The sequence below is a fragment of the Melospiza melodia genome, chromosome 28, assembly GCF_035770615.1.
Source record: "Melospiza melodia melodia isolate bMelMel2 chromosome 28, bMelMel2.pri, whole genome shotgun sequence".
NCBI lineage: Eukaryota > Metazoa > Chordata > Aves > Passeriformes > Passerellidae > Melospiza > Melospiza melodia.
Window position 1 is genome coordinate 8,000,080 of NC_086221.1, and position 16,613 is coordinate 8,016,692.

A 16,613-nucleotide genomic window follows, 5' to 3' on the forward strand; every position below is an offset into this window, starting at 1 on the left:
GCCGGCCCGCGCCGCCACCGCCGCCTCCATCTTGAGCGTGTGTCCCCTGCTCCCCCCCCCGCCTCCACAGCACCGAGAGCGTCGGGGGCGCTGGAGCCCCGGGGGGGAGCGGGGGGGAGGTGAGGGTGGTGGGGGGCGAAGCGGCACCGGGGCCGGAGCGGCAGCGGCGGGAGCAGCGGCGGCAGCAGCGGCGGCAGCGGCAATGAGGAGGCGGCGCTGAGGAGGCGGCAGTAGCCGGAGCGGACGGAGCCGACATCTTGTGCCCTCCCCTCCCGCCGCCGGCTGGGTGAGCCCGTCCGCCCCAGGGGGGAGGGGAGGGGGAGGCGGAGAGAATTAAAAAAAAAAAAAAAAAAGGAAAAGAAAAAAAAAGGAAAAGAAAAACAAAAACAAAAATTCCCCCCAAAAGGAGGCGGCGGCAACGGCGGAGAAGCCGCGGCAGCGGCGCGCTGAGCCGGCCAGGTAAAGCTCTGCGCGGGAGGCCGCGACACCCTTCCTTCAGGGGTCTCTCCTCCCTCACACACCCCCGCGCCGGGGTCGCGGGAAGGTGACCGGGCGGGCGGGAAGGAGCCAGGGGAGGCCGGTGCGCCGGCGCTTGCGGACCTCTCCCGCGTCCCTGCTCCGTCTCCGTGCGGCGAGAGCGGCCCGCGATCCCTCGCCGAGGAGGGGGCAGCGGCGGAGAGCGCCCGGGGACGGGGAACGGGCAGCGCCGCGTAAACCGGGCCCCCCCATCGCCGCCATCTTGGCCCCCCCTTCTTCGCGGCGCGGCGGGGGCGCCGCCCACCTTCTCCCACGCGATTGGCCCAGGCGGGGCCGAGCGCACCCGCCGTTAGCCCCGCAGAACCTCGCGTTGCGATTGGCCTTGGCGCTTTGATGGACGGCCGCCGCAGCCAATGGCCTTGCAGCCCTGAGGCGCTCGCGCTCTCTGGAGGCTTCAGCAGCTCCGTGGGGAGCGGTGGCCGCGCACTGGGCTCGGCTCGCGGCTCCGTCCCGCCAGGGTTCATCGCCTTCTCCTCCTCCTCGGGATGGCTTCATTTCTGCCCGAGTCCCTGCTGAGCCTTGGCTCAGCTCGCTGGCTGCTACTGGAGTTCCCTGCGGGGTAGCTCCTGAGAGGAGCTCCTGCCTGTGCCTGACAGCTGAGGGCATGTCACCGTTCCCTGAGTCGCTGCTGAGATCTGACACCGCTCATGGCGCACCCCATCTGTGGCTGAGCCCTGACTTTATACCTGAAACTTCATCCACAGCCCGTCTCGCACCCTGCCCATTCCAGCGGGAGGGCCTCTCTCGAAGCCCGTGCATCTCCCATGCTTGACTTGGTTACAGCAGTGTCAGGACATCGGTAAAGATCGAGATGTCACCATGTGCCAGGGCAAGCAGCTCTGTGACATGTGTTGGGCACAGACACATTTCATTGTACGCATCAATGTGGGTGCGAGGAGCGTAAACCCTTGGCAGATGTGTGTGGGGACCGTGGATAAGCACGGATGTGGCAGGAACATGAAGGGACCTGGTGGAGGGCAGCAGGAGTTTTGCTGGTGTTTTGATTAGCAAAAGATGCAGAGGGGGCTGCAGCTGTTTCAGGTTGTTTCTTTCCTCTGGCATCCATTGATTTTATCTTACAGATGTGTTTGTTAAACAGCTCCATGGCTGTCTGTTCCCCATTGCACAGCAGTGGGTTTTTAATCCCAGGAGCTGCACGGAGCTGAGTGGCTGCTGGTGCAGGAGAGCAGTGCTGAGGAACATCTCCAGACCTCATGTTTGGCTTGATGTCCTAAAGAGGGGCAGCCTTTGGTAACAACAAACCCCACACTCTTTATGACTGTAGGTCTTCTGCAGTGGTATCATGGCTTAATGTCATGGTTCACAGAACCAGTACTTGAAAAAATATTGCTCCTGGAATTTGCTCCTTCTTTCTGGAATAAGCTTGAACTTCTTGTAGCTCCTGGTTCTGTGAGATGCTGCTTGCTGTGGCACACAGTTGAGAGTTTCTGGAAATGTCCTTCGTGGAGCACAAATACTGCATTGGCTGAATACAGATTGTGGGTTTGTGGTGTGTTTTCTTGTCTGTGAGTCCCACAGAAAAGAGCTGGATGTGTGGATTGCTTTAAATAAGGGTGAGGTGCTGCTTCAGGCCTCTGCATAGCAACAGATAAGCTCTGGGCTGGCTTATCTTCTCACAGAGAATTTACATTTGCTTTTCTTTGTCTCCTTTCTGACTTCTTTCAGCCTCAGCTTGTTTATTGCCACAAGTCATGTTCCCATCCTTGACTCTGCCCTTCTCTCTTGCATTACTCACTTGGCTTCCTCTCTGCTCTCCCTCTTTGCCAGCTCCTCCTTCACCCTGCCATCACCAAGCTGCTGCCACCATGTCTGAGTCCTCCCCCAGCCCCTCTCCCCAGGCTTCTCCTCTGCTCCCCTCTGACAGGCACCTCCTTAATGTCAGCAGCCGACTCTCAGCTAATTATCTGCCTTGCTGATTAGCAGTTTGTGCGGGCAGAGCTGGCTGGGGCTTTTTGTTAAGGCTCTGAGCAAATGCCATTTCACACTCCTGGTGCTGGGAGCTGGCTTGCTGCTCTCCTGCTTGTAGCCCCGTGGACTCTCCATAGCCAGGTGGCTGAGGTGGATGAGTGGGAGTTGTGGCTCCAGAGGGGCTGACACCAGAGCTCGTAAGTCCTTTGGGATCCATGCTGCTTGTTGCCTTTTTATCCCTTTGCTTCCTCATGGAAGAGCAGAAGGGATCCACGTCCTGTCTCTGCTGCATTGCTCAGTTCATCCTCTGGTTCTGTTTGTGACCCTTGACAGAAGGAAAAGCAAAACTGGAGGATGATTTTTCATTGTAGGACTTTTTTGCATCTGCAGTGTCAGAATGGAAGGGTTGGTGGTGGCAGCCCTGAGCTGTGAAACCTGGAGGAGCTCCCTCCTGGACTTAAAGAAAACCATTAGTTTTCTCATCTGGAGCTGACAAAAAAAAATTAAATTGGAAACTGCATTCATAAGACCTGAATAGTGCATTCCTTTTCACCTGGAAAACATCCAGCACATTTGGGGATATAAATGGAAAGTCACAGTCAAAAGAGCAGCGGAGAACTTGTTGGTTTGTGTGAGCTTAATATGTGAATGGTGCAAGAAGGTTGAATAGGTGAATGGTTCAATGTTGTTTGAATTTCAGGGGATCTGAATGGTTTGCTGATGCTGGTGCACGGCAGACTGTTTGTATATTGTGCTGTCAAATGGTTTTGAGTTTTTCTCACTGGTGGTGTGGTGGAATGTACATCTGTGGTGCAGATAGAGGAAGTTGGAGGGTGCTGTGCAGGAAATGGCTGATATATCAAGTACCTGCCTGTATCTAAGGTGTAAAGACTTAATGAGCCTGAAATTGCTGGAGACTCTGGTAGAAATTCTCTCTGTTGCAGCACTGAGTGAGTTCTTCAGTCTGTGCTGCTTCTTGCTCATCTCCTGTCTTGCCCTGCCTCTGTGCTGTCGTGTGCAGGCTCTGTGGAGCACAGGGATGAGGAAGCCTCGGCGGAGGTGCCGGCAGCACGCGGAGGGGCGGCGTTCTCCCTCGCCCTACAGCCTCAAGTGCTCGCCCACGCGCGAGACGCTGACGTACGCGCAGGCGCAGCGCATCGTGGAGGTGGACATCGACGGGCGCCTGCACCGCATCAGCATCTACGACCCCCTGAAGCTCATCACCGAGGACGAGCTGACGGCCCAGGACATCACCGAGTGCAACAGCAACAAGGAGAACAGTGAGCAGCCCCTCCTCACTTCCAAATCCAAGAAAACACCTTCCAAAGGCAAGAAGAAGGAGTCCTGCTCCAAGCATGCGCCGGGGATATCTTTGCACTTGCCCCAGCCCAAGTTCCGTGTGGTGGACTCCTTCAGCCAGCCAGATGCTCCTCCCCTCCCTGCTGCCTACTACCGGTACATTGAAAAGCCTCCCGAGGACCTCGATGTAGAAGTGGAGTATGACATGGACGAGGAGGATCTGGCTTGGCTGGAGATGGTCAACGAGAAGAGAAGGGCTGATGGTTATGGGACAGTTTCTGCTGACACTTTTGAGCTGCTGGTGGATCGGTTGGAAAAGGAGTCGTATCTCGAGAGCAGGAACAACGGGGCTCAGCAGTCCCTCATCGATGAGGATGCCTTCTGCTGTGTCTGCATGGACGATGAGTGTCACAACAGCAATGTCATCCTGTTCTGTGACATTTGCAACCTGGCCGTGCACCAGGAGTGTTACGGCGTGCCCTACATCCCCGAGGGGCAGTGGCTTTGCCGCTGCTGCTTGCAGTCCCCTTCTCGCCCCGTGGACTGTGTTCTTTGCCCAAACAAAGGGGGAGCCTTCAAGCAGACCAGTGATGGCCGCTGGGCTCACGTGGTCTGTGCCATCTGGATCCCAGAGGTCTGCTTTGCAAACACTGTGTTCCTGGAGCCCATCGAGGGGATCAATAACATCCCTCCAGCTCGGTGGAAGCTCACGTGCTGCATCTGCAAGCAGAAGGGCATGGGAGCTGCTATCCAGTGCCACAAGGTGAACTGTTACACTGCCTTCCACGTCACCTGTGCACAGAGAGCCGGTCTCTTCATGAAGATTGAGCCCATGAGGGAGACCAGCATCAACGGCACCACGTTCACCGTGCGCAAGACTGCCTACTGTGAGAGCCACTCCCCGCCTGGCACGGTGAGAAGAGGGTGCCCAGCTGCTGGTGGTGATTGGCAGGAGGTCACTGTGAAGGAGGAGGAAGAGGAGGAGGTCAGTTCTGGCCCTCCCAAAGGGTCTGTGAAGAAAAACCAAGTGAAATTGAAGCAAAAGATCAAAAAGGAGCCTGGTGATGTGACCAAAGGGCGTTCATCCATGCCCGTGGTGACCGTTGCACAAATTCCCTCTTACAGGTGAGTGTTACAGGTTTAGGGAAGGAGTTGGACAGCAATAGCTGAACAGGGTCTGTTTTAAGGACTTAGTCCCTCTCATTGTTGACCTTGGAAACACTGAATTTTCAGTCAGGGCTTTAGCAATGACTGTTTTCAGAGTGCTCTGCAGCATAACTTGTGGCTGGGTTTCTTCTGAGTGTCACTATGGTTCTCTGGCTTTGCTGAGCAGCCATCCCAAGCTGATGTGTAATGCAGACTCTGTGGTGGTCCCTAATGGCAAACACCCATCCACCATAAAGGCATTCTTAAAATACTGAGGCATTACAGGTTGGTAGGCAGGTAGGGGTCATCCCACTATTAAAAATTTTGAGATCTCATTCCATAGTTTCTTAATTCTTCCTTTTACTACAGAGCATGTCAAACCTGACAGTGTTGCAAGCAGCTTTGACTTCGGCTGTATTTTTGTATTTTTCTCCCAGCTCTCCCTCATGTAGTACTAGGTAGTGCTGAATTTTTGTTTGGTGCCTTAGGAAGTGTGTTGATGTGTCTATTTTAACAAATAGGCTGATAAGGCACCATGTTTAAGATAAGAATGGTAAAAAAGGGTTAAAATAGGTGGTCTGTTATTCTTGGACTCCTGTCAAATTAATTTCCAAGGCTCCAGATTAATAACATTGAACTTAAATGGCCCCTGGAAGGTTCTTGACACAGGAAGGAGTTTTGAAATTAAGGCTTGGAGCTGAATTGATGATTTCATACTTTGTGCTGTCGCAAGTGCTTGGTGCGACCCTCCAGCAGGAAAAGGGGGAACATCTGTCTGCATGTGAGGAGTTCCCAGATTGTCCCACTTTGTGTGTACTGGGATTTGAGTGAGCATTGACACAACACTGCAAAGCTTCATCAGGAGACCCCAGGCTCTGCAACGCCACCATTGCTTTGCAGCTGGCTCCATGACACTCTGTGCTTCCTTCAGGCTGAACAAGATCTGCAGTGGGCTCTCCCTGCAGAGGAAGAACCAGTTCATGCAGAGGCTGCACAACTACTGGCTGCTGAAGCGGCAGGCGAGGAACGGGGTGCCCCTGATCCGGCGGCTGCACTCGCACCTGCAGTCCCAGAGGAACGCCGAGCAGGTGAGGGCTGCTCCCCTCAGCTCACAGGGCTCACAGCCTGCCCTCAGCAGGAGCTGAGCTTAACACAGGGCTGGGGAGGTAGTGAGGGTGAAAAGATCAGATTTGAGTCTCTCTCGGTCTCCTGTCTCAGGTGTGCTCATGCCTGAAGAACTGAGTTAGTGCTTCGGGCTGCTGCTCCCATGCACAGAAAAATTTCCAGCCTCTGCAATAAACTTGGGTGTAAAAGCTGGGAGGGTGTAAATGAGCACACACTGAAGTGTGTTCCCAGGGAGAAGCTGCAGGATAATTTGGGGTAATTTCACAGATAAGGTAAAAGCTAGAAAAGCTGATGTTCTCTCTGCTAGACAGCTAAATGCTGGAGGAAGGAGGGGACATGGCCTGAACAAGAGACAAGGCAGTAAGAGGAAGACTCTGAGAGCAATTCCCAGAGGATTCCTAGAAAAAGAAGGAAACACAGGAAGCCTGTGGTGTTTTTTATCTCACCCCACTCATATTTTGCAGAAGGAGCAGGATGAGAAGACGAGTGCAGTGAAGGAGGAGCTGAAGTACTGGCAGAAGCTGCGGCATGACTTGGAGCGGGCTCGGCTGCTCATCGAGCTCATCCGAAAGAGGGAGAAGCTCAAACGGGAGCAGGTGGGGAGTTCTGGCTGTCAGTTCCTGCTCTTAACCTCAGCCCCATGCAAGCTCTCTGTGATTTTGGGGAAAAGTGTGATCTTTGTGATTCATTCTCTCAATTATGCAGTCTTGTTGCTGAGCACATCAAATGCAGTTTGCTTTGTGTAAACAGACTTGCTTACCTTTGTTACTGAAGTGTTGACTTAATGACATAACAAGTGATTATAAGATCAAAGAAATGAAGATGTTAAAGGACAAATAAATACTTTTATCTTGTTCCAGTCTTCTTTGAATAGATTTTCCATGCAGGAGATTTTCAGTGCTACAACTTGTTGGCTTGAAATCAAGCAGTCTTAGAGACTTCCTAAAGGATAGAGAGAACTGCATTAGGAATTTGCAGACATCTAACCACTGTTGTTTGGTTTCTGCCTTGAGTCTGAGAGCTTATGTCTTAAACTTTGTTTTTGCTCTCTAGTCTAATTATGGATGTTGTTGTTCATATAAATGCATACTTTTAATTTTTATATAATGTTGCTAATTGACATAATAACAATATCTTGAGGCAGACAGTTCTCCAGGATAATTTACTAGGCATGAAAAGCCTGTTTTTGTTTCTAATTGTAGTATCCTTTAACTTCCTGGGATTTCCTCTTGTTTTGCCTTTGTGAGATTGAATAAACAGGAGTTCCCCATGTAAAAGGATTGATCTGGGCAGTGTACATGGAGAGTGCAAGGTGTTTGCCAGAAGTTCTACAACAATGCTGGCCTGAGGTTTCCACCACTGAGTAAAGCTGAGGGGATGATTCAGAGGAATCTGGAGGGAGACACTACCCATAGATCCTGTTCTCAGTGAGTTATTCCTGGACTCCTGTGCTCATGGCTGTGTTCTGTTGCCAGGTCAAGGTGCAGCAGGCTGCCATGGAGCTGCAGCTGACCCCATTCAATGTCCTGCTCCGCACAACCCTGGACCTGCTGCAGGAGAAGGATGCTGCCCAGATCTTCACAGAGCCTGTCAACCTGAACGAGGCAAGTCTCTTTCCTAGAGGTGCTTAGTGGGTTTAGATGAGATATTGCTGGGCAGAAGCACAAACCACCATGTCCTGAGCTGCTGGTGGACTAAAAACTATCTCAAAAAGGACTCATGATGTGTCCAAGACAAAAAAAGGGTATTTTTTTCTGAAAGTTTAGCACATTTTGGATGAGTAATGTTTTGCAGAGCCAGGGTGTGTCTGCCTTGCCTGGGTGACGCAGAAATAACCATGTGTTGCTGCCCCTTGCCAGTGGAAAGGGCATTAAGAATGCTTGTGCTGGGTGCGCTCTGGTTGGCTAGTAAATGGTTTTTGTAATTGTACAGGTTTTATATGTTTAGGTTCCAGATTACCTGGAATTCATTTCCAACCCAATGGATTTTTCCACCATGAGGCGGAAGCTGGAGTCCCACCTGTACCGAACCTTGGATGAGTTTGAGGAAGACTTTAACCTTATAGTTGCCAACTGCATGAGGTATAATGCTAAAGACACGATTTTCCACCGAGCAGCTGTCCGGCTCCGGGACCTCGGGGGAGCGATTTTGCGTCACGCGCGGCGCCAGGCCGACAGCATCGGCTTTGACACTGCCGTGGGGATTCACCTGCCTGAGTCGCCCAAGCCCCACGACTTTTACCGCTTTTCTTGGGAGGATGGTGAGTGAGGATTTGGGGTTTCTTCCCCTCAGGCAGATTGTAGATTTAGTTCTGAGCATGTTGTTCAGCCTGCATGGAAATTGTAGCTGTTCTGCAAACGAGGGTTTTCCTGTCCATCTGTTTAATTAGGCACATACGGAACTCCTTTAGAACCCCAGGGAGTGGGATTTCAGGTGAGCTGGGCACTCTGAGCTAGGTGCAGCTTGGTTCCAGCTCTCCTAGTGCATGTCTGTGTTGGCAGAGCCTTGTAAACTGCCTGTGCTCTTTGATTTGTGCCAGGAATGTTGTACAAACTCACTCTTTTAAAGAGCAGTGCAAACTTGGATCTAGGATTTTTTACTCTGGGGAAAGCTCATATATTTCATTGTAAACTGGCAAAATGTACAGCAGCTGGCTTAGATGGAGCACTGAGAGCTGAAAGAGGGTGATGAGGGGTGAAGGTGCTGCGACCTAAGCAATCCTTCTAGCTGAGACTTTCCATTCCCAACACAACCCCATCCATTCCCACAGCCCTCTTGAGATGCAGCTCCAAAGCATTGGTTGAGTAACTTAGTGCAGCCATCAAGCACACAGAGCTTGCAGTGTGCCATCTGGCTCCTGAATGTTGAAGCCCTCTTGGGTGCAGATGGACAGTCATTATGAAATTTGTGTAGGTGTTCAGCTGTCTGTCCTGCCCCAGTGGATGCCAGCCCTCCAGCAGAGCCAGAGGAATGGAAAATACGTTACGTTTTGGCCACTATGTTTGTGGTCTGATTTTGTCATTTAATCTGACAATGAAATAGGTTTCTGACAATGCCTAGACCACAAGCTCTTCTGTGTGGGGTGCAGACATGTCCTTTCACTGTTGCCCCGGGGCAGTAACAGGAACTGAGGGACAGTGCAAGTTCAATCAGCTGCTTTTTATCCAAAGAAGGAAGAAGTCCAGGCTCCAAAGTTATTGACTGCTAAATCCCCAGGCTAAAGCGATCGATTCACGGACAGCATCCAAGGGAACGAGGCCTGGCACTGGCCCCAGATGCTTCTCCACGAAGCCTCACTCCTTCCCTTCACTGTTCATCTCTTTGCTGCAGTGGATAACATCCTGGTCCCGGAGAACCGGGCTCACCTGTCGCTGGAGGCGCAGCTGAAGGAGCTGCTGGAGAAGCTGGACACGGTGAGCGCCGCGCGCTCCAGCGGCGCCCGCACGCGGCGCGTCCGGCTGCTGCGGCGCGAGATCAACGCCATCCGCCACAAGCTGGCCCAGCAGCAGCACGGCAAGGCCCTGCCCAACGGGGACGGGCTGGACACAGCGCCCAGGGAAGGCGAGGAGGAAGGGGAGAAAGGTGAGCAGCAGGGTTTGATTCTAGGTCTCTAGTGCTCGTCAGCAGTCAAAGCCTGCTGCTTCTCCTGTGACTTTAGTGAAAGATGGGGATGGCTGTTGGTAGTTTTGGGAATGATCCTTGCCAAAAAGTTCAAACAGATTATTTATTCCTTTAGGAGATGGTGGCAAGCTCCCGTACCCTCCAACCCTTGAGCCCACAGGACCTGCACCCACCCTCTCAGAGCTGGACTCTCTGCAGGACCCTCCAACACTCAAACCCATCAGTGAAAGCAGGCCCCTGAACCAGCTGCAGAGGAGGATGGTGTCGGACAGGGAGCTCTTTGACAGGAAGGCTCTGCAGCAGGAGAGCCAGGCTTTCCAGCGCCTACTGTCCAACAAGGGCCTCAACGGCCTGGCCCTGCCCTCTGCAGACAGCCCTGCCAGCCCCGCCCTCAGCAGCGTCGGCCGGCGGACATCGGTCCTTTTTAAAAAAGCCAAGAACGGCGTGAAGCTGCAGAGGGGTCTGGAGTGCTCCCTGGAGAACGGGGAGGAGCACAGGCAGGGCGGGCAGCGCTCACCCTCCTGCCCCGACGGGGAGCGGCAGGCGCGGAAACGCTCTGCCCTGGGCACTGGGCTGGTCTTTGAGGCCTGCAGGTGAGTGGCCCAGGCAGAGCTGTTCCCTGAAACACCTTCTGTGTCTGGGATAATCTCTCTGATTCTGTTCTTTGACTTCTTGGTTCAAACCCAACCCATTCTGTTACTTGTGTGTTGACTCTAAAACACAAAAAGCTGCTGAGTTTTCATCCTGTCCTCTTAAGCTGCAGGTCCCAAAAGCAGTGCTTGATTTTTCAAGCAAGTGGGTGTGTGTTACACTGCTCTTTCTCAGTGCATGCACATCCTCTCTGCTGATGCAGTTCTTGGGAATCAAAACTTGGAAAAACTTGAATTCAAATTTTTAGTTCAGCACTGCAGGTAAAGCTGAACTTTTACCACCTACTAAACAGCTGCTTTGTTCCTCTCAGAAGTTAGAGCAGAACTGGGCACTTCAAACATGACTTAAAGCAGGCACCTGACATCTTCTGATGTCTGTTGTCCAGGATAATCTGTTTTCTCCTAATGCCCTGCATTTTTCCTGGCAGTGGTTTGGTGCCTCCCAAGCGGAGCCGAGGGAAGCCGGCTCTTTCTCGGGTGCCCCTCCTGGAGGGTGTGAATGGAGACTCTGATTTCAGTGGCTCAGGTGAGAATTGCTGCCCAGCACCCCCTGCTCTGCACATCTCAAAGCACACCAGGAGCCAGTCCTGCCTAGGCTGGACCTGCCTGGGCACTGTTAGCTGCTTTGTTACAGGTTTAGGTTATTGCAGGTAACATTTTCATTAAAGAAGATTACTCCTTTTCCAGGACCAGGGCTGTCTGATTTCATATCTATGACCAAATCCATTATAGGGCCATTTGATTTCAGTGACTCGATCTGATTAGCATTTCTGTATTGAAGAGTTCATGTGAAGCCACATGACCCATGATTTAGGAGACTGTGGCTTTATCTTCGTGCTGAACCTGACTGTACTCACAGAGCACAAAGAAGGCTGGAGTTTGGTACAGGCTGAGTTTTATGATAAACACCCAGTTCATATTGATACAAACAAGTGATTTTCCTTTTTGTCTTGTCAGTGTGCTTTAAGCACTACAGTTGTTCATCTGTTTTAGTTGATTGCTACTGAGATGAGACCTGGGTGAGATGACAAGATGGTTCCTTGTGTTTTCTTAACCCTCTTGCTGGTAGCAGCTCCTAAGCTGTGTCTCCTGCTGTCCCTTAGGCAGGCCTCTCCTGATGTCCTTTGAGAGCCAGGCTGAGCTGGAGCCCCTGGAGCTGGTGTGGGCCAAGTGCCGTGGTTATCCCTCCTACCCTGCCTTGGTGAGTGCCCTGGGGCTGTCCCACAGCCTGACCTTGCAGCTCAGGTACAGCACAGTTCTGCTGTGCACTGTAACCTGACAGAAAAGGGAAACTTCCCAAAATAATGGAATATGTGCTTTTTGGTTTTCTCCTTTCCCCTTTGCACAGTGAATTTTCCCTGTACGCATTGTTTCAGAGCTTTGCAGAGGATTCATAAAACTTTGGTCTGTTATTGTCAGGGGTAGGAGCTCTTTCACTCTCCTCTGAGGAAAGTGATCAGTGCTGTGGGGATGAGAAGACCTAAATTTTACAAATGCAGGCACCAGGTTCTGCTGCCTGCACACTTCCCTGTTTGGTGAGCACAGCTCCATCTGTAGGTGTCCAGCTGGCCCTGTCATGTCTACATCCTCTTGCAACAGCCATATGTTTGATTTAAATATGAGCATATATGCATGTCCCTTGAATGGTATTTCTTACTGTTTATCTGCCTTTGGATATTTATCTATTAATGCCTTCAAAAAGGACAGATTCTGCTGGAAGTGTGACTCTCATCCATGCTCTTACTCCAAGTGGGAGCTCAGAAGAGGGAACATCCATGGATCAGCCAAAGCAGTTTTAGTTCTCCACATGGCTACAGCCAGAGTTAACTGTGGCTTAGAATGGATTTAACCACTGAGACTGCCTCCAAAAGAGGCTTTTTCTGTAGCAGCCTGTTGTGGTGAAAAAGTGTCTTAATAAATTCCTACAGATGGCCAGTGTCAAAGCCAATCTACTTTTTCAGGCCCTTAGGAGGGGAGAAGAACAGACTGAGTATTGCAGGCACCCTCTGCTGTTTTCTTCTCCTGTGCTGACATAGCACAAATGTGCACATGGACATTTCTGCTTTATAACTGATGTATTTGTTGTGACTTATCTTCCAAATTACTGTAATCTCTGTTCCTCTGGCTTGACGGAGCCAGCACTGCTTGTCAACTCTGAAAATATTTGGCCTGGTTCTGATCTAATGCAGTGTAAATCTGAGCAATGCCACTGATGTCAGCTGAGTTGTTCCAGAATGGAGCTGTTGTGAAATCACATTTGCCTGGGGAGTACAGCAGGAGCATTGCATTTGTCTGCAGTTTGGTGTGAGGGAGGGAAACCCTTTGCTGAACAGAATAATGCTGAGTTTGTACTGAATTACACATTAGTGTAAATACATTTACAGCCACACAAAACCACACAAATCCATTTTTCAGGATGGGGTGCCTGGCTTTGGGACTGACTGGCTTCCAGTCAATTTCAGAATGAAATTTTCAGAATGAAATTGTTTTAGAAAACAAGAATTTTGCTTACCCACCCAAAGTAGCCTTAATTTGTCTAGCTTGGATACACTGAAAGACCAGAAGAATAATGCATTTTGCTCATTGCTTGGAAGGGTTTTGTACTAATTGTCCTCCCCCTGTGTCCCCAGATCATCGACCCCAAGATGCCGCGCGAGGGTTTGCTGCACAACGGGGTCCCCATCCCTGTGCCCCCCATGGATGTCCTGAAGCTGGGGGAGCGCAGGCAGACAGAGGCAGGAGAGAAACTCTTCCTTGTCCTTTTCTTTGACAACAAGAGAACCTGGTGAGTGTGTGCACACAGCTCCGTGGTGAGTGTGAGAAGATTTAACGTGAGCTTTGGGATGTGGGAGCACAGAGGGATTATGATGATGTCACATGTAAATTGGGGAATTTAAACACGCAGAGAGGTCTGTGCTCAGGAGGTATTTTGGCTGCAGAGACTTCTATGTCAAATGCAGGGATTTAAACATTTGTACCAGGGTTGTGGGGCAGTGATGGTGAATAAATACATCATGTGGGGAGGAGCTGACAGGCCTGTGCACTCCTCTCTGCTGCAGGCAGTGGCTGCCACGGGACAAAGTCTTTCCCCTGGGCGTGGATGACACCGTGGACAAGCTGAAGATGATGGAGGGACGCAAGACCAGCATCCGCAAGTCGGTGCAGGTGGCCTACGACCGAGCCATGATCCACCTGAGCCGAGTGCAGGGGGACAACCCCTTCATGCCAGCCCCCTACCTGTGAGGGGCTGCTGGGGCAGCCCTCCTGCTCCTCCACACCTCCAGCTCCCTGCCCTGACAGGGCAGCACCTCCAGCAGCTGGCAGCTCGCCTCGGAGTACCCTGAAATGTGCCAAAAAACCCTTGTCCGGCTTCTTCCTGAATGTGTCTTGTGAAGAGCTGACAGGAGATGAAATGTAGTCTACAGGGAGTAAGGTAGGTAGGGAAAGCTGACAGGTGCCAGGAGCCAAGGTGAGTTGCTGCAGTGAGCAGAGCACACAGCACTTGGATGTTGGGGCCTCGTGCACCGTCCCCTGCCTCTCCTGGACTGCCAGGGTTCTGAATTGTCAGCCAGTCCCAGGTAATTCCTGGGAACCTGGCACCCCCAGGATTCCTTACAGAAATCCCAGCTGGACTTTCTTGTGCCAAATTTACCCTAATCACTGGCCTTTTCATTTCTGTTTAAATGGAATTGTCCTGTCACATAAAAACTGCCCAGAATCATAGCTGGGAGCTCTCATTGTGATTCTCCTGCCTACCTACATTGTGTTTTCATGTTTAGATTTCTCTCACTGCATTTAGAAAAGCTTGAGACTTTGGTAACCCTCCCCCCCTGCACAGTTTCATGCACAGATGCACAGAGCTTTAAAGATGAAAATCAAATTACCTGATGTGTGTCTATATGTATGTCTTAGAAATTGATTTTGTAGTTTCACATTTCAGTTCTGATTTCTGTGACTCTGCTTGTTGCAGTAACATTTCATATCATGACTTAGCACAGTACCTAAGAAAAGATAACTTCCTTTTTTTAAGAAGTAATTTTGGAGGTGTCTGTTGAGCTGGGGCAGCTCTTCAGGCACTGAGGTTGATCAGGGTTGGAGGGAGATGCATCTTTTGTGTTGTTTTATGCACATTTGGTGTAAGGCTCCTCTTCCTTTTCCCCCCCCTCCTCTTTCCTGTCTCCCTGTTTTCCTCTGCCACATTTTGGACTGAAAGCAAGCACTGACCAGAGCACACAACCCTTCTGCTGTTTCACCTTCTCCCACACGTGCACATCCTTCCCTGGTGTGTGGGTCTGCAGTGTTGTCATCCAGGTAAACCCAGACAATCCCTGTTGGTTTGGGTTTGCATTGCAAAAAAAAAAAAAAAAAAAACAAAAACAGGGACAGACTGATGTTTGGGAACTTGGTGACTCAATCTTTTCTATTAGCCAAGGACTTTATGATTTCTCTGATCTCTTCTGTTGCATATCCCTCTTTGCTTTCCCATTTTAAAGAGCCAAAGGTGCAAAGCAAGATTGTAGATTGAATATCATCATTTTGCTTTTTAACTCAGTATTTTTAAATTATTTTTAACTTTTTCATACTGAAGAGAATGTGGAGTCAAAATAATAATAATTAATGATAATGAATAGTAGGGAGTAATCACTGCCATTTCTACTTGCTCTACTTTTTTAAAAATACCACTTCTTATACATTGGGGCATGGAACTGCATTTGAAGGAACTTTAAGGTTCCTTTAACATATAGAGACGGGGCATAGGAGTTTGTAAAAAATATTAATAGTGCTAATAATGCCCATGGAGTGTGGCTAGGGAAGGATGTTGTGTATATAGTTGTAAAATGTTCTAAATTATTTAGACCTATTGTCACCATTCTTGAAGTCCTCAGTTGTGTTGCTGGGTCTTTTATATGCACACAGTGTAATTTATTTAAAGGAACATACACTTTTCCAGGTGGTAGCTCAGCTGTGGACTAGTGACCTGTGTATATGTTTTAAGGTCTTGGGAGTTGGTCTTTTTTTTTTTCCTTTTTGTTTTTAATTTTGTTTGGTTTTAAATGAGTTTAGAATTTGGATTGGCTGATATCCTGTTGTTGCTACAGAACCTAAATGTTACTGTCAGTCTGCTGTAAAGCACAGATTGCTCTATTTATTGTAGAAAGTGAGTTTATTTGCTTTCTAGAATTGTTTATATCAGATGGTATAAGAGAAGTAATAAGAAAATCTATGCTTGTAAAAAAAAAAAAAAAGCTAATTTTACCTACTATAATCTGACTGTCTGAGACTATATTTTCTCTCTGAGAAATAAATGTTCTAATGTATGGAAAAAAAAAGCAAAACAACAAACCACCACCCTCAGAAAGAGTTCTTCCTTGCTAATGTTGTCCTGAAATGCAGAACTTACTGTGATGGTTTTAATTGTCCCAGTGGTCCCAGGTGCAGGTGGGCAGAGCAGTGACAGGGGGGTGACACCACTTGGTGCTGCATGGAGAGGTCCCACCTTGTGCTGGTTTTGTTTGTAGGGGTTTTTTTTTGTTTGTTTGTTTGTGTGGAGTTTTTTTAATTATTTCCTCTTTTTAGTTGATGTTAAACTAAGGACCTCTGTTGTCTCAGAGAAAAACAACAAAAGGCACATACAAACAAAGGCCAACTGCCTGAGAAAAACAAGTCCACCTTAGGAAAGTGATTTCTTGAGATACTGGTTGGAGTTTTATTGGCAACAAGGTTCTGCCTGTCTCATGCCTGGCCCGGGCCTCACTGCCTGCTGCTGCTTTTCCCCCTGGGAACAGAAAGGGAAGGTGGAGGCCTGGGAGGCTCCAGCCCTGCCAGGAAAGCCCTGGGGCCCAGCAGGAGTGCTGGGAGAAGCCCAGGGTGGCCCAGATGTGTCCCCTCAGGCCCTCCCAGATCCAGCCCAGCACAGGGAATGGCGCTGGAAGCATCCCCAGCTGCTGGAGGTAACAGCACCCACAGCAGGGCCTGCCCCAGGGAGGCTGTGGGCACAGCAGGGAGAGCTGCCCTGGCTGCTGGGCACAGCCACTGCTGCTTCCAGGGCTGCTCCTCCCTGCAGTGCAGCCCTGGCACTGCCCTGGCGCTGCCAGCCCTGCAGCCCCTGGGGCTCCAGCAGCTCTCCCCTGCTTCTGCTGGGAGCTCCCACAACTCCACTGCCCCAGCCCTGAGATGTGTTTTTGTCACACCATGGGCAGAGCCAGCACTGCAGAGGGGTTCAAAACCCTGCAGCACCACAGCCAGGCATCCTTCTCAGGCGTGGAGAGGATGGGGAGAACGAGGGGTTCATGTTATAAATATAAA

At 50.4% G+C, this 16,613-nt stretch overlaps 1 protein-coding gene across 1 annotated transcript; it reads left to right on the forward strand.

The window, feature by feature from the left end:
• Positions 1-1,153: 1,153 nt before the first annotated feature.
• BRPF3 (bromodomain and PHD finger containing 3) lies at positions 1,154-15,651 on the forward strand. The gene is made up of 11 exons (XM_063177854.1): positions 1,154-4,890; positions 5,843-5,999; positions 6,501-6,632; positions 7,512-7,640; positions 7,984-8,296; positions 9,367-9,618; positions 9,773-10,250; positions 10,736-10,833; positions 11,411-11,508; positions 12,938-13,092; positions 13,367-15,651. Exons 1-11 carry the CDS (start codon positions 3,314-3,316, stop codon positions 13,548-13,550), a joined length of 3,573 nt encoding a protein of 1,190 aa, XP_063033924.1. The 5' UTR covers positions 1,154-3,313; the 3' UTR covers positions 13,551-15,651.
• The last annotated feature ends 962 nt before the right edge of the window (positions 15,652-16,613 follow it).

Bases quoted from the DNA above. Each gene is read 5' to 3' on its own strand.
- BRPF3 (XM_063177854.1), top strand. From the start codon at position 3,314: ATGGCTGATATATCAAGTACCTGCCTGTATCTAAGGTGTAAAGACTTA. The intron at 4,891-5,842 runs GTGAGTGTTACA...TGCTTCCTTCAG, and splicing joins GCACAAATTCCCTCTTACAG to GCTGAACAAGATCTGCAGTG. The intron at 13,093-13,366 runs GTGAGTGTGTGC...TCTCTGCTGCAG, and splicing joins TTTGACAACAAGAGAACCTG to GCAGTGGCTGCCACGGGACA.